We start from the raw sequence: 14943 nt of genomic DNA, 5'->3' as shown, positions 1-14943 counted from the left end.
ACCATATATATATTAAAAAAAAAAAAAGCTGGAAATAGTGCTGTGGCTCAAGTGGTAGATCTCTAGCCTTGAGAAAGCCCAAGGATGGTGCTCAGGCCTGAGTTCAAGCCCCATGACTGTCAAAAAGAAAGAAAAGAAAGAAAGAAAGTAGTAGTAGTAAGGGGCAAGAACATGACCTATAACCCAGGTGAGGTAGAAAACAGCATACCAGAGTCAGCAAGGAAACAGAGAAGGTGAGAACACTACAATTCCCACTACAAAATGGTTTGCTAGTACTGCTCAATCGTCACTGGCTCCAGCTGTAATCTGAGCTATTCAGGAGCCTGAGATCTGAGTATACTGGCTCAAAGCCAGTCTGGACAGATGAATCTAAGAGACTCTTATCTTCACTTACCACCCAAAAAAGCTGGAAGTGAAGCTGTGTCTCATGTGGCAGAGCATCAGCCTTGAACAAAAATGATCAAGGATAGCATCTAGGTCCTGAGTTCAAGTCCCAGTACAGGCACAAAATAAGTGAATATGAAATTCTTTTTAATACCAGGTGCTGGTGGCTCAAGCCTGTAATCCTAGCTGCTTGGGAGGCTGAGATCTGAGGATCACAGTTCAAAGCCAGCCAAGGCACAAAAGACTCCTATCTCCACTTATTCACCAGAAAGCTGGAAGTGGTGCTGTGGCTCAAGTGGCAGTGTCCTTGAGCTGAAGAGCTCAGGGACAGCACCCAGTCCCAGAATTCAAGCCCCATGGCTGACCAAAAAAAAAAAATTCTTTCTGAGTGTCTGGAGTGTGACCTTGTGATAGAGTACTTGCCTAGCCTGCATGAAGCTCTGGGGTTCGATTCCTTGGTACCACATACAAAGAAAAAGCCATAAGGGGTGCTGTGGATCAAGTTGTAGAGTGCTAGCCTTGAAAAAGATCAAGAACAATGTCCAGGCCTTAAGTCCAAGCCTCAGGACTAGCAAAAAATTCTTTTTAAAATGGAACTTAAACATATATCCCTCTGCCTATAGGGCTTTCTCCAGTAACTCAAAGAATACTAAAAGCCACACAGGGGTTAAAATTCTTTACTTTAAAATGTGGACACGGTAGTAATGGGGAAGTGGTTAAGGTTCCAGAATCTGTACAACAAAGAGAAGGGTATTTTTTCCTAGGTTGCCTAGCGAAGCATCATCCGAACCCTACGGTAGGGGTGGCCCACGCCTCGGCCTGAGGCCCAGTCAATGCCATACTTGTGGGCGGTGGCTTCAGACATGGCGTAGCGTCCATTGAGGTTGGAGCGGTAACAGGAAGAGTACCACCAGGCACCATGGACAGTCACCGCACAGTTGCCCCCGCTTAGGTCATGGTCAGCGTCGTAGGTGGTAAAGGACTTACCATTGTGGAAGCTCAGAGAATCCCCTGCACAGAGAGGATAAAGGTATCTTAGTGTCCCATGCTATGTTGGCATCTTTGGAGATAATGCCCCAACTGTAGCCTCTTATCAACTCTGAGGTGAACAAACATTAGGTCTCATAGATAATAGTTTCAGTGAGGACTTGAACTCAGGACCAGCTTGCCCCAGGGTACCAGCTCTTTCCCCAGCCTTATCCCCTCCACAATCTCAACTTCCCTCACTTTCCTCTGTCTCTCCTCAGCCCTGATTAGTAGCCTGAGAAACTCTGCAGGGAGAGCTGTTGCATCCTCTTCAGTGCCTAGGCAGGAAAGGGAGTCTCACTGGTGTCTCTGTGTAACACTCCTCCCCTCTTACACCTCTCCATCACCAGGTTGTTTCTCTGAAAGATTTCTAGTTTTCCTCCCAAAGCAGAAACTATGGACAAGCAACAGAGCATCTGTCTGTCTCTGCACATGTTTTTTTTTTTTTTATTTTTTGTCAGTCGTGGGGCTTGAAATCTGGGCCACCGTGCCTGGCCACATTTTTGTTGTTTTTGAGAGAAGAAAACTGAAGCTGTGACAGGGAAGATGTTTACCAAGATCACATAGCATGTGAATGTCAGAGTGGTTCACATCCAGAGCCCTCATTCTTTTCCTCTGTGCCATCCTGTCTCTGGCCTGCCATTTCTCAGATGACAAAACTGAGCCCCATAGAAGGGAAGAAGTTAAGTTGGCTCATCTGTGGAGGCAGTGGAAGTTCTGGGGGGAGGGGAAGAGGAAACCAGCCTCTGTCCCCTGTTCCCTTTCTCCCGGGGGCCCCATTTTGAGCCCACTCACCTGCGGTGCCCCCTAAGAAGCCGCCTAGCACCAGCTGGTAGTGGTCTGCCTCCCCGAGGAGGCGGAAGGCCGAATAGTGGGCGAAAGTGTGGTTCCCGCTGTAGTCTTCCAGCTCCACCCGAAGCTGCCAGGTACCTGCGTAGAGGGGAGGCTGGGATGGAGGACTCCTTAGACCCCAAGGTGGGGGTTCAGGGAGGCAGATCTCACACTTCATACCCAGCCTCGTTGCCCAGAACTCACCCTGCAAGGTGACTTGGTACAGATTCTCATTCCCCAGCCAGAACTCAGATGCCTGGTTCCCGAAACCTGCTTTGTAAGAGGACCAAGAGCGAAAGAAATCCACAGAACCATCTTGTCGTCTCTGGAACACCTGGGAAATGCAGTAGGCAGGCACGGGGTGTGAGGCAGAGCAGAGGCTGGGTGGAGGAGAGGAGTGGCCAGACTTTTCCCTCCTTTTTGGGTTGGAGGCTATGATTCCAACTAGTAAGGTTGGTTTGAGAATAATTATAAACTCAATCCTCTTATTAACCTTTTGTTGTTATTATTGTTGTTATTGTACTGGGACTTGAACTCATGGTCAGGGTGCTGTCCCTTAGCTTTTTTTTGCTCCAAGAGACTAGTGTTCTACCATTTGACCAACAGTTGAAACTACCTCATCCTGGCTCAGCAAATTCTGGAAGCTTCTAAGGCCTGGGAAAGGGGTAACAGATTGAGGGATAATTGGAGATAAGAGTCCTGCAGACTTTCCTGTCTGGCCTGACTTTGAAACAAGATCCTCAGATCTCATCCCACTGAGTAACTAGGATTACAGGTGTGAGCTACCCACACAGCGCCCTTTACTAACTTTTGCTGATAATCAACCTCATGCCTAAATTTTGCAGGTCTCTGAGGAATCTGAAATGGTAGAAACATTGTCCCTACCCTAGGGAAATGGCCGGTCTTGCTGAAAGCCAGACTCAAAATAACCTGCATTAATTTACTATGATAAAAAGAAGCTGGGCTCGGTGCCCTTTTATGGTGTAGCTTAGTGCATGAATCTTTGGTTTTTTTGGTCAGTCATGGGGTCTGCATGCTGTACCTGAGCTTTTTCACTCAAGGCTAGCATTCTACCATTTTGAATCACTTTGCCACTTCCAGTTTTCGGGTGGTTAATTGGAGGTAAGAGTCTCATAGACTTTCCTGCTTGGTCTGGCTTTGAACCTCAATTCTCAGATCTCAGTCTCCTAAGTAGCTAGGATTATAGGCATGCACCAATGCCAACAGGCCTTGAATCACTCCTCCTCCCCCTCCTTCTTCGCCAGTCCCTGGGCTTGAACTCAGAGCATGAGCACTGTCCTTGGACTTTCTCAAGGCTAAGCTCTGCCACTTGAGTCACAGCACCACTTCTAGCATTTTTCTATGTATGTGGTACTAAAGAATCGAACCCTGATCTTTGTGCATACCAGGCAAGCACTCCACCACTAGGCCAAGCACCAGGCCCTTGAACCATGTTTCTGAAACACGACTGACTCCGTCCCTCTCCTGCTTAGAACTCTTCAATGGCTCTGTTGCCCTCCACACTTCTCAGCCAATCATTTAATGTCTTCTCAGCATATTCACATGGTGCTCCTTGTCCCTCTTCTAGTCCCCTCTGAGTTTATCTTTTCTTCTACCTGGAAAATGCTTCTAGAGCCAGCAGCATGGCCTAAAGGTAGAGTGCTTATCTAGCATACACGAAGCCCTGGGTTTGATTTTTCAGTACCACATATACAGGAAAAGCTGGAAGTAGTACTGTGGCTCAAATGGTAGAACGCTAGCCCTGAGTTCAAGCCCCAGGACTGGAAAAAAAAAAAAAAAAGCTTCTACAGTCTTTAAGTTCCTTTCAAATGCCACCCTCTCTGGGAAGCCTCCTCAGACTTCTTCAGACTGCAGGAGCTCCACCAACATTTGCCAGAGAATTCCTGTAACTAGTGCCTTGCACCAGTAGGCCCTGGCTCCCCCTAGGGGTCAAGGGGAGAAGTGACACCTGAGCCTGGCCTTTTCACTCACCAACCAGCCACCTCCTGCAGTGTCCATGTCGCAATAGACTGGGAGGGCTCTGCCCTCTGGTAGGCATACATGGTACCAGCCACTCAGGGTGACACCATGGCTCAGCAGCTCCTGACAGCTTTTAGGACCTGGGAAAGGGGAGATAGATTGAGGGGAACCACTAAGTTACTACCCAAACCCTTCCACCCAGTCTCTGGAACCAATGTAGGAGCCAGGCGCCCTCTTAGCCCCTTTGAACTTCTGGAGTTGGGGCCCTAGGGAGGCTGAGAGGAACATGGACTCTAGGGAGCCCACCAATACCCCAGCTCTGCCTGATTCCAAGTTGCTGGCGGTGAAGAAAGCATCTCACCTTCTTGACACCGGAGCAGGCTCACTGGATCTCCTGCAGGGTGGAGGGGGAAGAGCTCTGAGCACCCCTTAGAGAACGCCCAAGAACTGCCAGTGTGGTGAGCCAGGTCCTTCTCCACACTCGCCCCACGTGTCCCAGCCTTCCACCCCCAGGAGAGAGGGGTCATAGCTGATTGCTCACAGCAGCCATATAGGCATCCCACACTCTCCTCTGGTCTGGGGACAGAGGGAAGAAAGCAGGGGAGGTGGCAGCTCCACATACTCACAGACTCACCTTTGGGCCCCATCTTGCCTGGTGAACCAGGTGGTCCTGAAATCCCAGAGGCAGACATGCTCAGGACCCCGACTAAATGGAGGTGGAAGCTCTAAGATCCCAACTCTATCTTCCCCCTTTTCTGGTTCTATGACTGAGAGCAAACAATTTCTCCTCCTTGTGTACCTTACTCTTCTCAGGAAAATGGGAACCATGCCACTGACCTGGCAGATCTTAGGATGCTGGGCACTTCCCAATCTGGAGCCTAGTCTAAAGGAGGGCGCTGCCCTTTTCTGTGACACCCAGCCTCCCTCCCTCATTACTCTAAGGGTTCTGCCAACTCCCCAGCATCTCCTACCTTGAGGTCCTGGAGCTCCCTTCTCCCCAGGACTTCCTGGGGCTCCTGGACAGCTGGGCAGGACAACAACTTTGCTGGCTTCCAGCTGCTTGGGCTCTGCAAGGAGATGTGGGGTCTTGGGCACCATGGATCTGTGTCTCTCCGGGACACCCTCTTCGTGCTCTTTCTAGCTCCCAGATTCCAGCTGTCAGGATGCTTGCTCCTGAGTTGGCAAGGTTTTGCACTATTTCTGTGCAATTTGCATGTATTTGCATTGTAATCCTGCTCCTTGGAGTGGGAGGGGATGAAAGGGGTTGGGGAGGAGAATTCCTTAGGCCCCTACCTGGACAGCTGAGGTGGTCCTGAGTCTTTAGATAGGCAGGCCCCCCAAATAAGAGGAGCAATAAGCAGAATGGGGTCCACTGTAAGTCCATCTTGCTGGGGCCAGCAGAGGGAGGGTGCAAGCTTATATAATACCAGGCCAGTGGGAAGATGTAAGCAAAACTTCCTCCCATTGACTCCCCAGGACACCCCACCCAGGAAGAGCCATCTTGAATACAGAGAGAGCTGGCCTTGTCCCTTCCTGTCCATCCAAGATAGAATTATTTAGATTCTCTCACCTTTGAACCTTAGATCTTGTGGTCCTTCCATCCGGAGTTCTAGCCTCTTCTGGAAAGTTCCACTTGGCTATGAAGGTCGTGCCCAAAGGCTGTCTCACTATTCTGGTCCTTCTTGGACCTTGTCAATATTCTTTTTTTTTTTTTTTGCCAGTCATGGGGCTTGAACTCAGGGCCTAAGCACTGTTCTTGGGCTTTCCTCAAGGCTATTGCTCTACCACTTGAGCCACAACCCCACTTCTGGCTTTTCTATGTATGTAGTACTGAGGAATTGAACCCGGTTCTTCATGCATGTTAGATAAGCCCTCTACCACTTGGCCAAACTCCCAGCCCCACCTTGTCAATATTCTTAGTAGTGAATATCAGAAGTTAGGTACTCATGATTTACACCTGTAATCCTAGCCACTCTAGAGGTGGAAATCTGAGGCTCATGGTTCCAAGACAGCCCAGCCAGGGAAGTCTACTTCCAATAAACCACCAGAAAGCTGGGAGTGAAGCTGTAGATCAAATGGTAGAATGCCAGGCTTGAGGGGAAAAAGCTAAGGGACAGCACTGAAGCCCTGAGTTCAAGCCCACTGTACTGATACAAACAAAATAACATCGACCACTGGTGTCCTTTGTGGTGGTCCTACTTCACTAATGCCACATTGAGTGGTTTGTAGCCACCTTTGACCTTTATGTACCCTGTCCCTTTATGTCCTTATTACTGGCTGTGGGCTATAGATCTGTGCAGAGCAGGTGCCCAATAAGCATCAGTGAAGCCCTGAGTTCACTCGCCAGTACCCACCCACCCACACCCCAAACAACAACAACAAATGTGCAAAACATCTGTTAAGTGGCTGGGGAGGAGGTTCCATTGCGCAGTGGTGCTCAGCATGGGTGAGGTCCAGTGTCCTATCCAGGAGCTCCAATACATGAATAAAGGAGAAAACCTGGAGCCCAGAGACAGGACATGGGACCTGATTTTGCTGTCTCTGGCACTTATATGCCCAGAGCTTTTCCTTAAGCAGCATGCATCCTGCATCCCACTAGGGGAAGGGAGGAAGTATGTTGCAGATTGAATCTCAGGGCTTCAGAAAAACCTGCAAATTGGGCCGGGAGCATGGCCTAGTGGTAGAGTGCTTGCCTAGCATGCACCAAGACCCTGGTTGGATTCCTCAGTACCATATGCACAGAAAAAGCCAGAAGTGGCTCTCTGGCTCAAATGGTAGAGCACCAGCCTTGAAGAAAGCCCAAGGACAGTACCCGGGCCCTAAGTTCAAGCCCCAGGAATGGCAAAAAAAAAAAAAAAAACCAAAGCAAAACCCTGCTAACATAGGTCCATTGAGTGGGTGGTCCATATGGGGGGGGTCTCAGATAGCCATGGTCTGTCTGTGAGGTCAGAACTGAGCATGAGCAGAACATCAGGTGATAGAAGAAAGAAAAAGTGTGACCTCTCCCTCCCCCTCTCCCTCTTCCTCTCCCCTCTCTCTCTCTTGCCAGACCTGGGGCTTGAACTCAGGTCCTGGGCACTGTCCCTGAGCTTCTTTTGCTCAAGGCTAGCACTATATCACTTGAGCCATAACGCTACTTCTGGCTTTTTCTATTTATGTGGTACTGAGGAACTGAACCCAGGTGTTCATGTATGCTAGGCAAGCACTCTAACACTAAGCTACCTTCTCAGCCTGGGTGTAATCTCTTATTCATTCAATAAACCCTCCTATGCTAGACCTAGTGGGTGAACAGGACTGAGGTACCTGCTAAGCTGGAAGCCTAACAGATATAGAACACGTCCAGCCTATGGGTCACGTGAAGACCACAAATACGTATTATTTCTTGTATGCTTCTTGTTGGTTGCCTGCAGCCTCCTGCCTGTATGGTAATTTGGGATGATCCAAGAATGATGCTCTAATTATGGCAGGAAAAAAAAATTTCCCTACTCCTCCATGGATCTCTGAAAGAGATTCCCTTGAGGCATTCTGAAATTCCAGTCCTAGCAATCTGTCCTTCCCAAAGCCTTCACGAGTGTGCCAAAGTCTGCCAGAGAGTCCACCCAGAAATGACACCACCATTAGTAATCAGCTGGGCAGACCAATGACGACCATCTGGACAAGCCACAGGGTGCATGTAAAGCTCAAGGAGGGGAGTCCACAGAACGATGTGGATGTGGGACTGGGGTTTGAACTCTGGGCTTTGTGCTTGCTAGGCAGGCACTCTACCACCCAGCCATATTCCTGTCCCTGTTTTCATTTCCTTTCTAGACAAAGCCTTGCTATGTAGCCCTGGCTGCCTCCAACTCTCAATTGTTCTGCTTCAGGCTCTCCAATGCTGAGATTACAGGTGTAAACTGTCACCCTTGGCTTGGAAATCTCTTGCCGGGAGACAGCCACAGTGTTGGGAAGAATTTCAGTCCAGGAGAAGGCCATGGCTATGCGCTTACCCGCCCAATGCACATACAGCCTGGCACACAGGACGGGAAGCACAGAGTGCAAACAGACTGTTTATTGGGGGGCAGACTGTCCAGGCTGGGTTGGTGGGAAGAGGTAGCACTGCCCCCAGGTACCAGTCTGGATGTCCAGAAGAGACAACGGAGGAGACATGAGGTGGTTGAGGGGTGTTCTCAGCTGCAGATGCCTGGCCCAGGACTGGAGGGGATGTTCAGGCACAGCCTGCTCTGTGCCTGATGCCCGCAGGGGCTAGGAACTGGTGGCCAGAGTTTTTCCCACCCCAGTGCCCACAAGGCAGCCGAGAGGGCAGCCTTTGTGTCCTTTAGGGTGGTATCCAGACCCATGAGGGTCAGATTCTGTGGAGGCCAGACAGAAAAGACATTTAGGGAGGGGCCTCCACAGGCAGGCAAGGACACCCCACTTCCCAGAGAGCAGGTGCAGCTAGAAGAGCAAACACTTGGATGCCAGCTATGCCTCCCATCTCACAGCACACAGGACACACACCCTCCCTCCTCTGAGGAAAGCACACTGTACACACAGCCCCAGTCTGTGGCCGAGGACCCGCCCGGGCTGGCACCTACTGGTTCTCCTCCCTGCTGGCAGCATGAGGGAACAAAAGGCAGATGGGGAGCGGGCTCCCAGACAAGGGGGCCAGCCTGAACTAGAGGAGAAAGAAGGGGCGTGGCTCACACGGGGGATGCTGGGAGAAAGTCATCTTCCCTTTAGTTGGTCCAGGGAAAGATAGTTCCCCAGTGAGGAGGAGGTGGCGAAGGGAGCTGCTCGCCAGGTACTCACAACGTCTGGTAAGTGCTGTCCTTGGCCTTGAGGAAGCGTATCACGAAGAAGGCCACTGCCTGCAGGCTCAGCACCAGCACCACACCCCCGATGAAGCTGGCTCCATCAAAGCCAGGGCCATGGTCTTCAGGGACCGCTGGGCTGCCTGCAGGGTGAGGAAGGGCAGAGGTCACAGCCGGCCACATGGGTCCGGGATCCCAGCATCATCCTTAAAACTGGTATAGGAAGCCTAGAGATGCCAAGCCTCAACACAGGACCCAGACTACCAGGCTTATCCAGATCAGCTACTAAGGAGGCTGAGATCTGAGTATCATGGCTTGAATCCAGCCTAAGCAGCGACGTTCATGAGACTCTTATTTCCAATTAACTAGCAAAAAGCCAGAAGTGGAGCTGTGGCTCAAGTGGACGCCGGCCAGCTTTGAGCACAAAAGCTAAGGGAAAGTACCTGGTGGAAGGGATGGTGCTAGAGGGGCGGGCCTTGGCCAGTCCTGGCCCTGTCCCTCAGCTGTTTCATGGCATGCACACCCACTCTGGGTCTCCTGATCACATGGGCCCCCAATGGGCTGAGTGGGACTAGATAGCATCAGAGCTCTTCTCCAGCCTATCTGCCCGTCATTAGTCCAATAGGGGAAGGGTGGACCCACAAGTCAGGCATCCAGACCTTCTGTCAGCTGAGGGTCTCAGGATTCTGACCCCAAATGAGATGATGTGGTCCCTTCTCAGGCCTCTTAAGCCTGGAGTTGTTGTTCTTGTTAATGTTTAAGAGTCCTCCTCCTCCTCCTCCTCCTCCTCCTCCTCCTCCTCCTCCTCTTTCTTCCTCTTCCTCTCCTTGTCATGGGACTTGAATTCGGGGCCTGGACATTGTCCCTGAGCTCTTCAGCTCAAGGCTACTGCCCTATCCCTTGAGCCACAGCATCACTTCTGGTTTTCTGGTGATTAATTGGAGATAAGAGTCTCACAGACTTTAGTGTCTGGGCTGCCTTTGAACAGCAATCCTCAAATCTTAGCCTCCTGAGTAGCTAGGATTACAGGCATGAGTCACTGCGTCAGTTTCCTCCTCTTCTTCTTTGTTAGGCCTGGGGCTTGAACTCAGGGACTGGGCACTATCTTTGAGCTTTCTCCAGGCTAGAGCACTGCCCTACCACTTGAGCCATAGCACCACTTCTGGTACTAAGGAATCAAACCAGGGCTTCATGAATGCTAGGTGAGCACAACCAGGGTCTTGGTGCATGCTAGGCAAGCACTCTATCACTAGACCAAACTCCTGGCCCCTCAATTTGCAGGTTTTTCTGAAGCCCTGAGATTCAATCTGTGACAGGCTTCCTCCCCTTCCCCTGGTGGGATGCAGGATGCATGGTGCTTAGGGAAAAGCTCTGAGGCCACTAGGCCACAAATCCCATTCCAATCCTGGATTTCTTACTCCAAGGGAGGAAACAAGGGGAAGGTGGAGGCCCCTGAGTCACCACCCCCAGAATGGGATGGAGACTAGAAGATAGCATAGACTTGACCAGTCTCCTCCTCAGTAGGACAGAGCTGGACTCCCAGGTCCCCTTGACCCTTCCCTCTGTCCCTGCAAGTATATTACCTAGGAATCTCTAGTTGCCAGTGTAGGCCTGGATGGCTCCCAGCTGTGCTATGTTACCATTAACTCCTATCAGGGATTCAATTTCAGGTCCTGGGCCAGGTGTCCTGAGCAAGGCAGCCCTGGTAGGTGTTCGATGATTCTGGGACAGTGGACAGGGAATGGGGCTGGGAATGGGGTCCACTCCCCAGGGACTATGGGAAGCAGAAGGGGGTCTGAGCATATGGAGGGTAAAGGATGGTCCAGCTGCAGCTCAGGGTGCCCCAGAGGAGCATGCTGGGAGGAGAAGAAAGAGAAGAAATGAGCCATATACAGCAGATCTGGGGCTTGAGCCGAGGGAGCTGAGCCATCAATAATTCAGCCTCTGAGATCAGTTTCTGGCTTTAATTAACCAAGAGCCTTTTCAGCCATCCTGACCAAGTCTGGTGACCTCCAGGTCCTGAGGGGCAGTGGGAAGCAAAGGGCGGGGCTCTGGCCCTTGCTCTGCAGAGCATCTGCACTGTGGGCCCTCAGGTTGCAGCATGTAGTCATGTCCTGGAATAATGGAGTCCCCTCCTCCCGCCCAACTTTAAGGACAGGTCCTCAGTGGTCTTCTTGGCTAGAACTAGTGGTGCTGGGAAAGGGATGGGAGCTGCCATTTCTGGTTTACTTCCAAGGCATGAAGACATGGAAGTAAGCAGGCCTTACTCAGTCCCATAGGATGTTTACCACAGCTCTGTGAGGCAGAGCTTGCCTAACTCATCTTATAGGTGTGGACAGATGTGGAGAACTGGAAGGGCTGAGGCTAGGGAGCATGGCAGTGCTTGACCCCACTTTGTCCTCACCTACACCCCGTGTTTTCCACGCACCTCCCAGGCAGTACCAACCTGTGGTGCTTGTCTTCGGTTCATAGGTGGGGTGATGGTGGGCAGCTGAAAAGAGAGGACATTCATAGTAGCACAGCCCCCCCACCCACCTAAGACCCTGCCCCTGGCCAGAAGCTCAGGCTTTGAGTCAGATCAGACCCTGTCCAGATCCCAATACCCAACATACTTTTAAGCCTTAGCACCCCCCCACACACCAGTTTCACACTCCCCACCCCCCATCAGCTGAGCTCTCTCCTTCTCTGCCTCCAGGAAGCCTCTATTCCGTTCTGAGCTCCCAAGCCATGCGTTAGAGAAAGTGCCAAGACCTGCATCCCTCTGCACACACCTGGACCAAGTTTACAGATGAGGAAACTGTTCAAAAAGTAAAGGGAGATTTCTTTGGGAGCTAAAGGCAGAATTGAAATGGAACCCAAGTGTTTGTGGGTGCAGTCCACTTCCAGAGAAGCTAGTTTGTCTTGAAAACAGGCTGCGCCTGGGGAGACTTCAGGCTTTCCCCTGCAACTTTATTAGGTGGTGGGAACTTCCTTACCTGGACATGACTCTGAGTGGTTGTAGACAGAGCAACCTTCCTTGGTCACCTCAGCTTGGGCCACACAGTGTCCTGGTGGAAGAAGGGGCAGGTGAGACTTTCAGGGAGAAGAAGGTTCTACAATTGAGAACTGGGGGACCCCTGGACTTGGGGAGGACTCAGTTCTATACCTGGCTCTTCTGGCCCACAGTGCTGCCAGACGCAGCCCGAGACGTTGTGTGCTCTGTCTCCCTCCAGGCATCGCTCACAGGCCTCCAGCCGTGCACAGCCTCCTTGGTCAGCTGGCCAGATGTTGAGGCGGATCAGGGCTCCCCTCCCAAAGCCTCGAGCTCCTTTACCTGGGAGTGGGGGCGGGGGAGTGGCAGGAGAAAAGTTCCAGGAAGCCAAGCTGCAGTCCCCTGCTCCCACTACAGGCCCCCACCCTTGGAGGGATTTTACCCTTGGCATACACCTGGAACTTTCACGAACGCGGGGTTACGCTCGCCTAGCCTCCCTCACCGCCTTTGTATGCGGCCGAAGTTCCCGGGAATGTGTGGCGCCCGACCTCCCGACGCACGTGAAGCTCCCCCACGCCTCCCCCCACCTGGAGACTACACAGGGGCCCGCGGGGCTCCTCACAGCCGCTGCCCCTTTCTCCCACCCCTGGAGCCCTGCCCACCTTGGGCTCGCTCCCTCCCTCCGCCCTCCCCCTCCCCCGTAAGCCCAGACTGCGCCGGAGGCTGGGGCTGAGTGAGGGGCAAGTTCTACCTGCCCCTGCCCGGACCCCTACTCAGATCCGGCCCGGCCTTACCAGCCACCACGAGCTGGGCACACAGGAGGAGGCAGCAGCAGCCACCACACAGCGCAGCCCGCAAGGCTCGGGGTCCCGGCGTGGCCATGGGCGCGGGGACGGGGACCGGGGGGTCGGCGGACAGCTGGTGCGGCGAGTCCCTTCTGGACTCGCTCTCCGGAGCTCGTGAAAGGGAGACCTGGACAAGCCGGGCGCGCTCAGATGGGGGCGTGGCCGGCCGGGGGCGTGGCCGGCGGGGCGTGGCCGGCGAGGGGCGTGGCCGCCGGGCTATTCTGTGGGGCGGGTCCGAATGGGGGCGTGGCTGGGACAAAGGGGCGTGGCCAGAACCTGGCTCCGCCGAGGGACCGGGTGCCCCCAGGGGCAGCTTCCTTAAAAGGCCCAAGCAGAGGCTGTGGTCACTCGTGCTTCCCAGGGGAAGGAACCGAGGCTTAGGAAAGGTGAGTGAGTAGTGGACGGCTATTGGCAAGAGCCTGAATTAGAGGGGAATTCACGCTGTTACCGTCAAGGCTTGGCTCAGACCGGGCCTGGTAGAAGGAGCCCACCCCAGCAGGCCCTGTGAAGGCTGCCGCCCCCAGAGCTCCTGGTGCTTCACCCCTAGCTCCTCCTCCCTTCTCCTCAGCTCACCACCTGGCCAAGTCGTGGGGCGCACACGCCGTTACTAGGTCAATGGGGCCTGTCTATGGTCGTCTCCATGACCGCGCTGCTGCCCCACCCAGCACCTACGTCTGTAGGTTCTTTCCCTCCTTCTTCAGCCAGCTCTCAGGTACCTTAGAGGCTGCCTCTCCCTCCCCCTCCTCCTCCCCCTCCTCCTCCTTCTCCTCCTTCTCCTCTCCCTCCCCCTCCTCCTCTCCCTCCCCCCTCCTCCTCCCCCTCCTCCTCTTTCTCCTCTTCCTCTTCTTACCTTCCTCCTCCTCTTACCTTTCTCCTCTTTCCTTCTCTTCCTACTCATATCCCCATTTCAATCAGTAGTGACTCAGTGTAGTCCTGAACCCTATTCCACACCCTATTCCTGGATTATCTTGGCCAGGCCTCTGCTATCAGTTCCCATTTAAGAGCTATTAAGCAGGAAATTCAGAGATTCTTATCTCCAATTAACCACCCCCAAACCGGAAGTGGAGCTGAAGTTCAAGTGGTACAACACTAGCCTTAAGGGACAAAGCTAAGGAACAGCACCCAGGCCGAGTTCAAGCCTCACGACCAAGAAAAAAACAACTGGGCACTGGTGGTTGGCTCACACCTAGCTCCTCAGGAAGCTTGGATCTGAAAGATCATAATTAGAAGCCAGCCTGGGCAGAATCAGTGGGACTCTTTAATATATCAGCAAAAAGCCAGAGATGGAGGGATGGCTGTAAAGTGGTAGACCACCTTCCCTGAGGAAAAAAAAAAAAGCCAAGCGAGAGCTCTGAGTTCAAGCACACATAGATAAAGAAAAATAAAAACCATCAAATCTGTCATCTCCAACTCCAGCTCTGGCTCTCCAGCTGCCGTACATCTAACTAATAACAGAACTATCAGTGAGCCCTAACTGCCAGAAGAATGTATATTCTCCTAAGAGCTTCTCCTCTAAGATCTACCACTACCCTTTTGGCATAAGCGGTATTGTCCTCAATTTGCAGGCTGCTAGGGGGACCAATATAATGCAACAAGCCAAGCTGTGAAGCCAGAATGCAAGGAAGCTAGAGCTTATTCTTCCTTCTGTGCTTTCTGGGGATCCCTGCTTTTCAGATCCCTGAAGCTTCTCAAGCACTCTGCTGCCTTTCCCCAGCCAGAAGGCTCCATCGTCCCCTCAGTCAGCCTCTGTATTGGGCTTCATGGTTTCTGTTCACATCTCCCTCTTTTAGCCCGTCAAGTTAAAATCCTTCAAACTCCACGTCTCTATCTCTTGAGCCACTTCCTCATGTTCCCTTGCTGAACTTACTACCCTGATCCTCCAGTCTCCTCCCCAAGCTGTCCCCAAGGGACAGTGTGAGGCTCTCCTGAAACCATGCACTCTTCAGTTAGCAACTTTGGCTCTCGTAGTCTCTAGCTTGTCATGGGCTCTCCTTATGGTCCTTTTTACTAAGAAGATAGAACAGCAGTCCTTACTCCTAGCCTACTTTTTCTATTTCCTGGGGGTCCTGAAACCCTGATTCTATCAGGGCTGATAGATCCTTCAGGTCACCCCCAA

At 52.3% G+C, this 14943-nt stretch overlaps 2 protein-coding genes across 6 annotated transcripts; both read right to left on the bottom strand.

Moving 5' to 3' along the window:
• Nucleotides 1-1053: 1053 nt before the first annotated feature.
• Nucleotides 1054-6300, bottom strand: Fcn3 (ficolin 3). The gene is made up of 8 exons (XM_090333840.1): nucleotides 5515-6300; nucleotides 5193-5288; nucleotides 4856-4891; nucleotides 4583-4615; nucleotides 4234-4361; nucleotides 2446-2575; nucleotides 2206-2340; nucleotides 1054-1395 (listed from the first exon to the last, which is right to left on the bottom strand). The coding sequence occupies exons 1-8, from the start codon at nucleotides 5684-5686 to the stop codon at nucleotides 1154-1156; spliced, it is 972 nt and encodes a 323-aa protein (XP_090189966.1). The 5' UTR covers nucleotides 5687-6300; the 3' UTR covers nucleotides 1054-1153.
• A 1949-nt stretch (nucleotides 6301-8249) lies between these two features.
• On the bottom strand, nucleotides 8250-13464 carry Cd164l2 (CD164 molecule like 2). 5 transcript variants are annotated; one of them, XM_090333836.1, is made up of 7 exons: nucleotides 13401-13464; nucleotides 12777-12954; nucleotides 12157-12324; nucleotides 11987-12058; nucleotides 11416-11502; nucleotides 9010-9154; nucleotides 8250-8412 (listed from the first exon to the last, which is right to left on the bottom strand). In XM_090333836.1, the coding sequence occupies exons 2-7, from the start codon at nucleotides 12862-12864 to the stop codon at nucleotides 8388-8390; spliced, it is 585 nt and encodes a 194-aa protein (XP_090189962.1). In that variant the 5' UTR covers nucleotides 12865-12954; nucleotides 13401-13464; the 3' UTR covers nucleotides 8250-8387. The 5 variants fall into 5 exon arrangements, with proteins under 5 accessions (XP_090189962.1, XP_090189961.1, XP_090189964.1 ...); XM_090333835.1 differs by having other exon boundaries at nucleotides 13276-13404; XM_090333838.1 differs by lacking the exon at nucleotides 13401-13464 and having other exon boundaries at nucleotides 11458-11502; nucleotides 12777-12984.
• Between the last annotated feature and the right edge of the window lie 1479 nt (nucleotides 13465-14943).

Source organism: Megascapheus bottae, chromosome 6, assembly GCF_031878675.1.
Source record: "Megascapheus bottae isolate mThoBot1 chromosome 6, mThoBot2.hap1, whole genome shotgun sequence".
In the NCBI taxonomy this organism is placed as follows: domain Eukaryota; kingdom Metazoa; phylum Chordata; class Mammalia; order Rodentia; family Geomyidae; genus Megascapheus; species Megascapheus bottae.
This window is presented reverse-complemented; position numbering and strand designations above follow the sequence as displayed.